This window comes from Mobula hypostoma, chromosome 4 (assembly GCF_963921235.1).
Source record: "Mobula hypostoma chromosome 4, sMobHyp1.1, whole genome shotgun sequence".
In the NCBI taxonomy this organism is placed as follows: domain Eukaryota; kingdom Metazoa; phylum Chordata; class Chondrichthyes; order Myliobatiformes; family Myliobatidae; genus Mobula; species Mobula hypostoma.
Window position 1 is genome coordinate 197,470,244 of NC_086100.1, and position 15,616 is coordinate 197,485,859.

General features: G+C 45.5%; 1 protein-coding gene across 1 annotated transcript in view; it reads right to left on the minus strand.

Moving 5' to 3' along the window:
* The window catches only part of dysf (dysferlin, limb girdle muscular dystrophy 2B (autosomal recessive)), a 394,877-nt gene extending 388,461 nt beyond the window's left edge, over positions 1–6,416 (minus strand). The window contains exon 1 of the mRNA XM_063047166.1: positions 6,232–6,416. Coding sequence (XP_062903236.1) covers positions 6,232–6,319 — 88 coding nt within the window. The 5' untranslated portion in view covers positions 6,320–6,416. The remainder of the gene's footprint in view (positions 1–6,231) is intronic.
* Between the last annotated feature and the right edge of the window lie 9,200 nt (positions 6,417–15,616).

Here is a 15,616-nt window from a genome sequence, read left to right on the forward strand (position 1 = left end):
TAATATTGAGCACAAGAGCACAAGAAGATCCCAAGGCAATGAAAAGGCAACAAAATAGCCTGCTTTAAGAACATTAAAGGATATCAGGGGAAAAGCCCTCCGCACCATTTAGCACATCTACATAAAGCGCTGCCGCAGGAAATCAGCGTCCATCATCCACAACCATCGCCATCTGGGCCATGTTCTCTTCTCACTGCTACCATCAGGAACGTGGTACTGGGGACTCAGCAGTACTTGCAAAGGTTTGCTCCATTTGTCACACGTACATTGAAACATCAAAACATACTGAACTGTGCCATTTGCATTCATGACCAACAAAGTCAAAGGATGTGCTGGACACCACGACAGCACCAACTTTATATATATATATATATACACACACACATACACACCGTTACATATGGAAAATCCTACAAAAAGTAGTGGACATGGCCCAGTCCTAACCCATATGTCTCTGGAAAGTAGGAAAGTGCTAGAAAACTGGAGCACCCAGTGGAAACCCTGCACTATGGAGCTATATATATATGGAAAATCCTACAAAAAGTAGTGGATATAGCTCAGTCAATCACGGGTAAAGCCCTCCCCACCACTAAGTCCATCTAAATGGAACACTGTCGCAGGAAAGCAGCATCCATCATCAAGAACCTCCACCACCCAGGCCATGCTCTCTTCCTGCTGTTGCCATTAGGTGGAAGGTACAAGGACCTCAGGATTCAGCAAGCCCAGTGGGCAGGACAAGAGAGAAAATGAACAGGAGGGGAACTATAGAGCTACCATAATGGCAGAGTGGACGTGGAGAGGATATTTCCAATAGTGGGGGAGTCTAAGACCAGGGAGCGCAGCCTCAGAAGAGGACCTCCTTTAGAGTTGAAATGGGGAGGAATTTCTTTAGCCAGAGTGAGGTAAATCTGTGGAATTTATTGCCACAGACTGCTGTGGAGGCCAAGTCATTGTGTATATTTAAAGCAGAGGTTGATGGATTCTTGATTAATCAGTGCATCAAAGGTTACGGGGCGAAGGCAGGGGAATAGGGCTGAGAGGGATAATAAATTAGCCGTGATTGAACGGCAGACAGAGCAAACTTGATGGGCTGATCTGCTCCCATGACTTATGGTCTAATGCAAGGCATCTGACTACTTCAGTAGATTAACACAAAGCTATAACTAACACAATCTTGCTGCTGTGACTGAGACTGAGTCGGAGGATGGGCAGTCCTGCTCAGTCACTATCCCAAGGTACTGAATCACTGAATATAAATGGGGGGGGGTTGTAAAAGAGGAAGTAGTATTCCACTGTTTGTCAAGGAACCCATTACTTCAATAGTGAGGCAGAATATCCAAGCAGGCCACATGGGTAGAGATTAGAAACAAAAAGGGGGTTGTCACTTTGCTGCCATGATATTACACACCACCCAACAGTGAACTGAGGATAGGCAACGGAAAGTATCCTGACTGGATGCATCGTGGCCCGGTGTGGCAATTCAAATCCACAGGAAGGCAAGAAGCTGCAGAGAGCGATGGACTCTGCCCAATACATCACAGGCCACAAGACATAGGAACAGAATTTTGCCACTTGGTCTGCTCAGTCATTTGATCATGACTGATTTATTGTTCCTCTCAACCCCAATCTCCTGCCTTTTCCCCATACCCATAACCTCCAATGCTCTGACTAATCCAGAACATATCAGCCTCCGCTATCAGCCCTCCCTACCGGCTGCAGTATCTACATAAGGTGCTGCCTCAGGAAGGCAACATCCATCCTCAAAGATCCCCACTATCCAGCCATGCCATCTTCTCACAGCTATCACCAGGCGGGAGGCCCAGAAGCCCGAAGTCCCACAGCGTGCATGGTACGGAGGTTCTAACGTGCTGAATCTAAGGAGGCTGCATGATGACAGAGGACTGGAAAATTGCAAAAGTTTCTCCACTCTTTAAGAAAGGAGGAAGGCAGCAGAAAGGAAATTATAGACCAGTCAGCCTGACCTCAGTGGTTGGGAAGATGTTGGAGTCAATTGTTAAGGATGAGGTGATGGAGTACTTGGTGACACAGGACAAGATACAACAAAGTCAGCATAGTTTTCTTCAAGGAAAATCTTGTCTGGCAAATCTGTTGGAATTCTTTGAGGAGATTACAAATTGGATAGATAAGTGGACGTTGTATATTTGAACTTTCATAAAGCCTTTGACAAGGTGCCACACATGAGGCTGCTTACCAAGTTAAGAGCCCATAGTATTACAGGAAAGGTACTGGCATGGTTAGAGCATTGGCTGATTGGTAGGAGAAAGTGAGTGGGAATAAAAGGATCCTTTTCTGTTTGGCTGCCAGAGACTAGTGGTGTTCCGCAGGGGTTGGTGTTGGGACCACTTCTTTTTATGCTGTATATCAATGATTTAGGTGATGGAATAAATGGCTTTGTTGCCAGGTTTGCAGATGATACGAACATTGGTGGAGAGGCAGGTAGTGATGAGGAAATAGGTAGTCTACAGAAGGACTTAGACAGATTAGGAGAATTTGCAAGAAAGTGGCAAATGAAATATAATATTGGAAAATGCATGGTCATGCACTTTAGAGGTAGAAATAACTATGCAGACCATTTTCTAAATGGGGAGAAGATCCAGAAGTCTGAGGTACAAAGGGAATTGGGAGTTCTCGTGCAGACAACCCTAAAGGATAACTTGCAGGTTAAGTTGGTGGTGAGGAAGGCAAATGCAATGTTTGCATTCATTTCAAAGGCTTAGAATAAAAAAGCAGGGATGTGGTGCTAAGGCTTTATAAGGCACTGGTGAGGCCTCACCTTGAGCATCAGGAACAGCTTTAGGCTCCTCATCTAAGAAACATGTGCTGGCATTGGAGTTCAGAGGCTCACAAGTACGATTCCAGGAACGAAAGTGTTATTACACAAGGAATGTTTGATGGTTCTGGGTCTGTACTCACTGGAATTTAGAAGGATCTCAATGAAACATTTTGAATGCTGAAAGGCCTAGACAGTGTAGATGGGGAAAGGATGTTTCCCATGGTGGGGAGTCTAGGACAATAGGGCAAAGCCTCAGGATAGAGGGGCATCCATTTAACACAGATGCAGAGAAATTTCTTGATCCAGAGAGTGATGAATTTGTGGAATTTGTTACCACAGGCAGCTGTGGAGGCCAGGTCACTGGGTATATTTAAGGTGAAGATTGATAGGTTCTTAATTAGACTATCCCTAATCAGATTATGTCCCTCCAAAAGCTCTTAAATCCTGCCTCTCAGGATCTTCTCCAACAACTTGTCCGCCACTGAAGTCAGACTCACACGTCTATAATTTCCTGGGTTATCTCTACTCCCTTTCTTGAACAAGGGAACAACATTTGCAACCTCCTATCCTCCGGTACCTCTCCCATCCCTATTGATGATGCAAAGATCATCGCCAGAGGCTCAGCATTCTCCTCCCTCAATTCCTACAGTAGCCTGGTATGTATCTCCTCCGACAACTTATCTAACTTAATACTTTCTAAAAGCTCCAGCACATCCTCTTTCTTGATGTCTATATGCTCAAGCATTTCAGTCCATTGCAAGTCATCCCTACAATTGCCAAGGTCTTTTTCCCTGGTGAATACTGAAGCAAAGTATTGATTAGGTACCTTCACTGCCTTCTCTGACTCCATGCACACAGTTCCACTATCGCACCTGATTGGTCCTATTCTCACACTGCTCATCCTCTTGCTCTTCACATACTTGTAGAATGCCTTGGGGTTTTCCTCAATCCTGCTTGTCAAGGCCTTCTCATCACCCCTTCTAGTTCTCATATTTTATTCTCAAGCTCCTTCCTGGCAACCTTCTAATTTTCCAGAACTCTATCAGTACCTAGTTTCTTGAACTTTTCATAAGCTTTTTTCTTCTTAAACTACAAATGTTTGTAGATTTTCAACATACTTTGTACACCATGGTTCTGTTACCCTACCGTCCTTTCCCTGTCTCAATGGAACATACCCATGCAGATGTCACCTGAACATTTGCCACATTTCTACATTTATGTTTCCAGGTTCCTGCCTAATAGCATCATATTTCCTCCTACCACAATTAAATATTTTCCCAAATTGTCTGCTCCTATCCCCCTGCAGCACCATGGTAAAGGAGATAGAGTTGTGATCACTACCTCCAAAATGCTCCCCCACTGAGATCCGACACCTGACCAGGTTCATTTCCCAATACCAGATCAAGTACAGCCTCTCCTCTAGTTGGCTTATCTACATATTGCATCACGAAACCATCCTGAACACAGCTAAACTTCACCGCATCTAAACCCCTTGGTCTAAGGAGATGCCAATATTAGGGAAGTTAAAATCACCTATCACAACAACCCTATTATTATTGCAGCATTCCTGAATCTGCCTCCCTACCTACTCCTCAATAACCCGTTACTATTTGGGGGGGGTCTATAAAAACACCCAGTAGAGTTATTGCCCCCTTTCTGTTTCTGAATTCCACCCACACTGACTCAGTAGACAATCCCTCCATGACTTCCTCCTTGTCTGCAATCGTGACACTATCCCTGATTAGCAATGCCACAGCCCCACCTCTTTTGCCTCCCTCCCTGTCCTTTTTGAAACATCTAAGCCTGGAAACTCAGCAGCCATTCCTGCCTGAGACATCCAAAGGAGATGTAATGTGCTCTTTCCCTCCCAACCTGCAAGTCACCCTTGGGCAAGATGTAGCACCTCCTTAGCTTCCCTCCCCCCCCCCCACCCGATCAGGGTCACTTGCAGCCTTGGGAGCAGGTGGCGGATGGTCGTATGAGCAGCTGGTGCAAATCTAAAGTGTTAGTTATGTGACCACTGACACCAGGCAGAATCTCTGAAGAGTATTAATAATGGCTGGAGTCACCCATCTTGTAAAGACACTGCCCAGAAGAAATCAATGGCAAACCACTTCTGTAGAATATTTTGCCTGGAACAATCATGGTTATGAGACCATGATCATCTACATCATACGAGGTTGCCCAAGAGGCAGAAATGGTAAACCACCCCAGGAACAATCATGATCTAAAGACCATAATCTCCCATGGCACATAATGGTAATGATGATAGAGTTTGTCTTCCACTACGCTGCTGTCACAAAACAACAAAATTTACAACATATGGGATTTGACATCTACAGGTAGATGCACCATGGAGAGCATCCTGTCCAGATACATCGCAGCTTGGTACGGCAGCTGCTCTGCCCATGACCATAGGAAACTGCAGAGAGTTGTGGGCACAGCTCAGCCCATCACAGAAACCAGCCTTCCCTCCATGGACTCTGTCTTTGTTTTACAAACCATTCATGTGAATCATTTCACCGCAGTGTATTGAGGAAGAACAAGGGAAAACAATAACAGACAGCTGAATAAAGGGTTACGGTTACAGAGAAAGTGCTGTACAGGCAGTCAATAAGATGCAAGGGGCCTAATGAGGTAGATTGTGAGGTCAAGGATCCATTTTATCCTAGGGTAGAGCTCAATAGTCTTATAACAGTGGGATTGAAGCTATCCTTCAGCCTGGTGGTATATGCTTTTTTATGTACCAGGAGCTGTTTAATAGTCAGGATACAAGCCTTGTGAGTCTTTACTGCATCCTCTGCAAATTAACTGAAATTATTGAGATTGAAACCCTGAAAAGACTCAGTCAGCATCATGGCAGAGCGAAACACGGAGCTGCTATCCAGACAACCTTCCATATAGAGGTCTTTATTTATGTTTTATTAGAGATTCCGCGAGGAACAGGCCCTTCGGCCCTTCGAGCCGCGCCACCCAGCCACTCACAGATTTAACCTTAGCCTAATCACGGGACAATCTACAATGACCAATTAACCGATGCCTTTGGACTGTGGGAGGAAACCGGGGCCCCCAGAGGAAACTCACGCGTCACGGGGAGAGGGAGAGCATAAACACAGGTGCTTAAAAACTTTGGGGAAGGATGGGCTGGGGGAAGAGATCCCAGCAGATTGCTGGCTAACCCCGCGTAAATCCGGGCAGATGTATCGAAATCAGGTTCTGCCAATGAGCCGCCCAGAAATATAAAGACATGGTTAAAAATTCACCAGACGGGTTGTCAGTACTGCTGCTTTAGAAGTTACAGTTTAATGCAATGCGTGCGACTGTTAATTTTAGCCTCGGTTGGTGTCCCAGCCGGCCTATAACCCAACACGGCTATATTTAACTTCAGGAATAATCTGTTTGAGCGGAGTGGCGGGGGCTCTCTCGCTGGCTCTTACCCTGAAATGTCACCCCGCAGTACGCGTCGCTGATGTCCTGTTCGATAATCTGCAGCCGCTCCGCGCACAGAACGAACACCCGCAGCATCCTGAGTGTAGCCGGGGCGAGCCGGGAGGGTCAGGCGTCCAGTAATTGTCTCTCATCCGCTCCTGGACCCGGAGTCCGTCTTCCCTCACCCCTCCCACTCCCTTTAACCAGCTCCTGCCTCCGCCCACCCCCCTCCCTCCCTATCCACTCTCGATCTACCTCTCTAGTCTATCTCTTTTCCCCTCTATCTCTCTTTCCTTCTATTTCTTCCTTCCCTCGTTCTCTTTTTCGCTTCTTCTATTTCCTTTTATTGCTTCCACTTTCTCTCCCTTTGCTCTTTCTAGTGCTGATTCTCTATTTTGCTATCACTATCTCCCCCCTGCCTCTCTTTCTTTCTATCTTACTTTCCCCCGTTTTCCCTGTCCCCTTCTCTCGCCTTTTTCTCCGTCTGGTTTCTTCCGTCCTCCTCTCTCTATCTGTGACTTTCTGGCTCTCCCCTGTCTCTCTCTCTCTCGCTCGCTCTCTCCGTTTTCCCCCCGCCTCTCACCAGCACCGAGGCGCTGCCTTGGCTTCTGCTGCTGGGGGAGAGTGCGCCAATGCAGTCAGCCACGGCCCATGTGAAACTGATTATGGACTGGCTCCCGTTTCTATTGATCAGCCCTGCGGAATCTCTGTCTCGTCTTCTCAGCTGCCAGGGAAGAAAGAGAGTGCGTTTATATAGCGCCTTCCGTGGCATCGGAACCAACCATTGTAGGGCTCTGGAAGAGCGGGGTACGGCTACGCAGCAGGATTATGACCAAAAACACAAAGAGATTCCGCCGAAGCTGGAAATCCAGAGCAACACACAAAATGCTGGAGGAACTCAGCAGCTCCGGCGGCATCGATGGAAAGAGTAAATGTTTTCAAGTCTTCTTAGAGCAGGGGTCCAAGGACCTCTTGCTTCATCTTATTGATCCATGGCATAAAGAAACGTTGGGAACACCCTGTCTAGAAACTGGCCCTACTGCCCAACTGGTCCATGTGGACCAAGATGCTCATCTAAGTGAGACCATCTTTGGCTCATATCCCCTTAAACCTTTTCCTGTCCATGTACAGTACAGTACCCATCCAAATGCCATTTAAATGTTGTTATTGTACCTGCCTCACCCAGCTCCTTTCACATAGATACCGCCCTTCAAGTGTCTCTTAAATCTTTCCCCTCACATTAAATCTTTCTATCTCTAGTTCTCAATTCCCCAACCCTGGGTAAAAGATTATGACCTTCATTCTAACTTTGCCTCTCAGTTTTATACACTTCTATAAGATTACCCCTATCCTACACTCAATGAATATAGTCCCTACCTGCTCAACCTCTCCTGATTAACTAAGTTCCTCCAGCATTTTGTGTGTGTTGCTCAAGGTTCTCTGCATCTGCAGAATACCTGGTGCATGTCATCACTGCAATACAGTACAGTGTAAAAGCCTTTGGGACATAGATATAGCTAGGGTGCCTAAGACTTTTGCACAGTACTGTCGTAATTTTATGTATTGCTCTGTACTACTGTCACAAAAGCAACAAATTTCATGACCTATGTGAGTGATGATAAACCTGATTCTGATATGGGTCTCTATTTCTGGACTGAGAACTGAAAGTGTGGACTGAGGGTAGGAAGGGGTCTGGGGGAGGGGAATCATGGTTAGGAAAAGGGGAAGGGAGAGGAGGGGGAGCAGGAAGCATCAGGAATCAAATGACTCTGCCTGGTCTCTCAGGGCTGGGTGTGTGTCTGCACCCACACTACACTCTGTCCCTGGCACTCCTTCTCTGCCACCTGTCCCACACCCCTCCCATGTCGCTCCACCCTCACCATTCCCTCCCACCAGATTTACAGCTCTCTGCTCCATGTTGACAAATACAGTACTGTGCAGAAGACTTAGGCGCCCTGGATATATATACCTGAGAGTTTTACAGAACATAGAAATCTACAGCACATTACAGGCCCTTCGGCCCACAATGTTGTGCCAACCATTTAACCTACTCTAGAAACTGCCTAGAATTTCCCTACCGCATAGCCCTCTATTTTTCTAAGCTCTATGTACCTATCTAAGAGACTCTTAAAAGACCCTATTGTATCTGCTTCCACCACTGCCACCGGCAGTGCATTCCACACACCCACCACTCTCTGTGTGGAAAACTTACCCTGACAACCCCTCGGTACCTATTTCCAAGCACCTTAAAATTATGCCCCCTCATGTTAGCCATTTCGGCCCTGGGAAAAAGCCTCTGACTATCCACACGATCAATGCCTCTCATCATCTTATACACATCTATCAGGTCACCTCTCATCCTCTGTCACTCCAAGGAGAAACGCTCAACCTATTCGCATAAGGGATGCCCTCCAATCCAGGCAACGTCATTGTAAATCTCCTCTGCACTCTCTCTATAGTATCCACATCCTTCCTGTAAGTGAAGTGATTATATATTACTGTATGTGTATGACAAGATTTCTCAAATTAAAGAAAACGACTGAGACCCTACCTGCCATGAAGGTCGCCGGCAATGATTCAGCCCAGGTGCGGAGGAGAGGCAGACTGCCATGCAGAGAAAGAAACAAAAGGTTAGGCATCGGAATACCAACAGGACATCGGAGGCATGACCGAGCAACACCGCGAGACAAATCATTCTCAACACGCAAGGACTGATAGCACAGGTAAATGAGGGCCTTAGTGCTGGGGTAGGGATACATTTCTACCAAAGGAGGTGTAGGGTGCTTCTTCCCTCCACTAGCCTGCAGGTCACCCTTGGGCAAGGTGTAGCACCTGCTTAGACCCTGATCAGGGTCACGTGAAGCCATGGGAGCGGGCTAAGAGCAGCTGGCACATACGTAAGTCCTGGTTATGTGACTAGTGACTCCAGGCAGGCAATCTCAGAAGCGTATTGATAATAGCTGGGGTCACCATCTTGCAAAGACACTGTACAGAAGGAGGCAATGGCAAAACACTTCTGAAGGAAAACTTTGCCACGAACAATCATGGTCATGAGACCATGATCGCCCAGGTCATACAACAGGGCACACAATGATGATGTCATACAACATGGCACATGATGATGATGAATGAGGGCCTGTTCACTGTTTGTCCTGTTCCCTCCACCCCTCCATGACCTCACTCTTTTTCCTTGCCTGGATGTCATTCACTGCACTGCACTGCACTGACCGGCAGGAACACAGCATTAATAAACACTGTCATTGTCTATTGACAACAGAACCGTTTATGACACAGTCAAAATTAAAGGAAGCATGAATCTGGGATGAGAGCTCTGAAGCAGCTGTGGCCATTCTAACGGCAAAATTCAAAAACACAAGAGATTCTACAGATGCTGAAAATCTTGAGTGACACACATGAAATACCGGAGGAACTCACCAATGGAGAGGAATAAACAACGGACATTTCGAGCCATGACCCATCAACAGGACTAGAAAGGAAGAGGGAAGAAGCCAGAATAAGAAGGTGGGAGGAGGGGAAGGAGTACAGGCCAGCAGGTAAAAGGTGAGACCAGGTGATGAGAAAGGGCGGTGTGTGAGCAAGGGGGGAATGAGGTAAGAAGCTAGGAGGTGATAGGTGGAAGAGGTAAAGGGCTGAAGAAGAAGGAATCTGATAGGAGAGGACAGTGGACCATGGAAGAAAGGGAAGGAGGAGGGGCACCAGGAGTTGGTGATGAGCAGGTGAAGAGAAGAGAAGGGGTGAGAGAGTGAAAGAAAGAAGAATGAAAAGGAGAGAAGGGGGAACGGGAGAAATTACTGCAAGTTGTTGAAATTGATGTTTATGCCATTAGATTGCAGGCTACCCAGAAAGAATATCAGCTGTTGCTCTTCCAATCTGAGTTTGGCAGTAGGGAGACCATGGACCAGAAGACCAGAAGACATAAGAGCAGAATCTGCCATTCTATCATGGCTGATTTATTATCCCTCTCATGGAGCAAAGGGAAAGAGAAGGGGAACCATTCTCCTGACTGCTCCCCGTAACTTTTGGTGCCTTTACAAATCAAAACCCATCAATCTCTGCTTTAAATATACCCATTGACTTGGCCTCCCCAGATGTCTGTAGAAGTCGGTTCCACAGGTTCACCACTACCTGGCTAGAGAAATGCCTCATCTCTGTTCTAAAGGGATGTCCTTCCGTACTGATGCTGTGCCCTCTGATCCTAGGCTCCCCCAAGATAGGAAACATCCCCTCTGCATCCACTCTGACTAGATATTTCAATATTCAATAGGTTTCAATGATATCCACCCCACGCCCTCATTTTTCTAAACTCCAACAAACACAGACTCAGAAACAGAAAACGCTCCTCTTACATTAACCCATTCATTGTTGAAATCATTCTTATGACTCTTCTCTCGATGGACTTACGTCAGGATGCTGTTCATCGACTATAGCTCAGCATTTAATACCATCATTCTCACAATCCTGATTGAGAAATTGCAGAACCTGGGCCTCTGTACCTCCCTCTGCAATTGGATCCTCGACTTCCTAACTGGAAGACCACAATCTGTGTGGATTAACATCTCCTCCTCACTGACGATCAGCACTGGTGCACCTCAGGGGTGTGTGCTTAGCCCACTGCTCTACTCTCTGTACACACATGACTGTGTGGCTAGGCATAGCTCAAATACCATCTACAAACTTGCTGACAATACGACCATTGTTGGTAGAATCTCAGGTGGTGACGAGAGGGTGTACAGGAGTGAGATATGCCAACTAGTGGAGTGGTGCCACAGTAACAACCTGGCACTCAGCGTCAGTAAGACGAAAGAGCTGATTGTGGACTTCAGGAAGGGTAAGAAGAAGGAACATATACCAATCCTCATAGAGGGATCAGAAGTGGAGAGAGTGAGCAGTTTCAAGTCCCTGGGTGTCATGATCTCTGAGGTTCTAACCTGGTCCCAACATTTCGATGTAGTTATAACGAAGGCAAGACTGCGGCTATACTTTATTAGGAGTTTGAAGAGATTTGACATGTCAACAAATACACTCAGAAACATCTATAGTTGTACCATGGAGAGCATTTGGACAGGCTGCATCACTGTCTGGTATGGGGAAGCTACTGCACAGGACGGAAAAAAAGCTGCAGAAGGCTGTAAATCTAGTCAGCTCCATCTTGGGTTCTAGCCTACAAAGTTCCCAGGACATCTTCAGGGAGCGATGTCTCAGAAAGGCAGCATCCATGATTAAGAATCTTCAGCACCCAGGGCATGCCCTTTTCTCACTGTTACCATCAGGTAGGAGGTACAGAAGCCTGAAGGCACACACTCAGCGATTCAGGAACAGCTTCTTCCCCTCTGTCATCCAATCCCTGAATGGACATTGAATCTTTGGACAGTACCTCACTTTTTTAAAATATACAGTATTTCTGCTTTTGCACATTATTTTAAATCTATTCAATATACATAATTGATTTACTTGTTTATTTATTATTTATTTTATTTATTATTATTATTTTCTATTTTTCTCTCTGCTAGATTATGTATTGCATTTAACTGCTGCTGCTGAGTTAACGAATTTCATGTCACATGCCGGTGATAATAAACCTGATTCTGATTCTGATTCTGACCTGTCACATTAGGAATAGGAAGTCAAATAGAATTGGGTGACCACCAGGGGATTCTGGTTGTTGCAGTGGTCTGAGCAAAGGTGCTCAATACCTTCAAAGTGAAGTACCCTACAGATGTGACAGAGAGCCCAACCTAGAGAGGAAGCATCAGTGATCACCAGCTGAAGAATGACCAAAGTTGTGCAGCCGGTGAGGGCACTGTCTTGCAGCTCCAAAGATGCAAGTTCAATCCTGACCTCCGGCACTGTCTGTATGGAATGTTTCTGTTCTCCCTGTGAATAACTGGGTTCTCCCATTTCCTCCCACATCCCAACAACGTGCTTGTTGGTAGGCTGACCGGCCATTGTAAAATAACCTTACGGGTCAAAGTCGAATTCGGGTTTATTGTCATCTGCACAAGTGCATGCGTGCACAGCTGTGAGGAAACACCTACTTGCAGCAGCATCACAGGTACAGAGCATCAGATGAGCTGCGTTCACATGAAAAACTTATACTTTTATACTTATACTTTATTGTCACCAAACAATTGATACTAGAACGTACAATCATCACAGCGATATTTGATTCTGCGCTTCCCGCTCCCTGGAGTACAAATCGATAGTAAATATTAAAAATTTAAATTATAAATCATAAATAGAAAATAGAAAATGGAAAGTAAGGTAGTGCAAAAAAACCAAGAGGCAGGTCCAGGTATTTGGAGGGTACAGCCCAGATCCGGGTCAGGATCCGTTCATCAGTCTTATCACAGTTGGAAAGAAGCTGTTCCCAAATCTGGCCATACGAGTCTTCAAGCTCCTGAACCTTCTCCCGGAGGGAAGAGGGACAAAAAGTGTGTTGGCTGGGTGGGTCCTGTCCTTGATTATCCTGGCAGCACTGCTCCGACAGCGTGCGGTGTAAAGTGAGTCCAAGGACGGAAGATTGGTTTGTGTGATGTGCTGGACTGTGTTCACGATCTTCTGCAGCTTCTTCCGGTCTTGGACAGGACAACTTCCATACTAGCTTGTGATGCACCCTAGAAGAATAAACATAGAACAAATATAAGTTTTAAAATCAGTGGTGGCAATGAGCTTACTCGAACAAGTCACCCAGCTGAGTAACAATCTCTTGCTCAATGCCAGCAAAATGAAAGGAAGGGGAAGGTGGGTGAACATGTGACAGTCTACACTGGGGGAACCGGAGATGGGAAGAAACAGCAGCTTTAAGCTCTTGGCCGTTAAAATACCGGATGACTTGTCCTGGTCCCACCACACTTTAGTTGATGAGAGATTCGAGATTCAAGATACAAGTTCATTTAGGAACAGCCCACAAGTATCTCCACACATTCCGACGCCAACATAGCATGCCCACAATGCTCAGTAGAGCAACACAGAACACAACAACAGCAAAACAAGCCCCGTTCCTATTTCCCTGCACCCACATACACAGCCCTAGGCCTCTAGCCTCCAGCGGACACAGATTCGGGCCTGCAGACCTTGGGCTTCTAATTCCCCAGTGGACTTGCAAAGATTTGCAGACTTGGCCCCGGCCAAGAGAGGCAAGAGATGAGGCTGCTTGACCAATAGCCTGGAGGACCGGCAAGTAGCTTAATGTTGTTCCATTATTTAAGAGGTGAAAGAGGGATAACGACAGGAATGTGTGTTATATCCCAAGTGCCGTGAGAAAGACACTGAAATAGATCAATAGTTCACTAAATTTAAAGAGGGTTTGGAGGAAGTTCATGAGAATGATTCCAGGAATGAAAGGGTTATCATATGAGCAGCAATTGAAGGCTCTGGGCCTGTACTCACTGGAATTTAGAAAAACAAGGAGGGATGTCCCTGAAACCTATTGAAAGGCCCACACAGGGTGGATGTGGAGAGAATGTTTCCTTTGCTAGGGGAGTCTAGGACCAGAGAACACAGCCTCATAATAGAGGAATGTCCATTTAGAGCGGAGATGAGGAGGAATCTTTTTTAACCAGACGGTGGTGAATCTGTGGAATTCATTGCCACAGATGACTATTGAGGCCAAGTCATTGGTTATATTTAAAGCAGAGTGTGATGGGTTCTTCATTAGTCAGGGTGTGAAAGGTTACAGGGAGAAATTAGGAGATTGGGCTGAGAGGGAAATGGATCAGCCTTGATGAAATGGTGGAGCAGACTCGATGGGCTGTATGGCCTAACTCTGCTCCTATGTCTTATTAGGAACTGTGTATAAATAAAGGGAAACAGGGCTGTTAAGTAGAACTGTCAAACTAAAGCTAATGCAGATACAGTGACTCCACAGTGGCTTAATACTAAATAAACACTGCTCCTTAACAGTGTCGGTCTAAAAGGCAGTCTTCTTTCCCAGAACCAGGATAGTCTTCCCTCTGCCTGGAAACTGGCAGTAGTAGGGCCTATTCTAAAACCTAGAAAACCCCTGTCGGATTCTTCCAGTTACAGACCAATATCATTAACATCCCATTTGCGTAAACTTATGGAACTTATGGCAATAGAGCGGTTGAATCATATTTTGGGAAAAAAAGAGGTGATATAGCATTTTATCAGAGTGGATTTCGAAAGGGTAGAATGATATTAGATTCAGTTTATGTTTGGAAGATGATATTAATAAAACAGGTAAATAAAGAAGTTGTAAAGCAGTATTTTTAATGTAGAAAAAGCATATGATATGTTATGGAGGGAGGGTCTTTTGATTAAATTATGGAAATTAGGAGTGGCAGGAAGGCCATATAATTTTTTTCTGAGTTTCTTATTTGGATGGTCTATGCAGGTAAGGGTAGGAAAGGTATATTCGGGCTTCTATGATCGAGATTGGGACTCTACAAGGCAGTATTTGCAGCTTTTTATTGTTTAATATCATGATTAATGATACTTCCTCTGAGATAGGCACTGGAGTGGGTAAATCACTTTTTGCAGATGATGGAGCTTTAAGGATCAGAGGAAAAAAATTCAATTTAACTTTATACAGGATGTAATTAGCAAATAATAAGGTCGAACAGTGGGCAAATATATGGGGTTTTAAGCTTTCAGTAGCTAAAACACAAGTTGTATGTGTTACAAAGAGGAATAGACCTGCACTCAATTTGAAACTGCATAGTCAAACTCTTGAAATGTTAGTGGTAAGATTTCTTGGCACGTGGCTGGATAATAAGCTGACATGGAAGCACCATATCCGTAAAATAATTGAGAAGTGTAAAGGGGCATTAAATATCCTTGGGTGTCTATGTGGTTATTTTTGGGGTACTACATGAAAATCTCTGACTTTATATATTTGTTTAATTAGATTGGTACTTGAAGACGAAGGAATTGGTTGTTGACTTCAGAAGGAGTAGCGGACCGCACGACCCAATTTACATCGGTGGTGCGCAAGTGGAACAGGTCAAAAGCTTTAAGTTCCTCAGAGTCAATATCACAAACGACCTGACTTGGTCCAACCAAGCAGAGTTCACTGCCAAGAAGGCCCACCAGTGCCTTTACTTCCTGAGAAAACTAAAGAAATTTGGCCTGTCCCCTAAAACCCTCACTAATTTTTATAGGTGCACCGTAGAAAGCATTCTTCTAGGGTGCATCACAACCTGGTATGGAAGTTGTCCTGTCCAAGACCGAAAGAAGCTGCAGAAGATCGTGAACATGGCGCAGCACATCACACAAACCAATCTTCCGTCCTTGGGCTCACTTTACACTGCATGCTGTCGGAGCAGTGCTGCCAGGATAATCAAGGATACAACCCACCCAGCCAACACACTTTTCGTCCCTCTTCCCTCCGAGAGAAGGTTCAGGAGTTTGAAG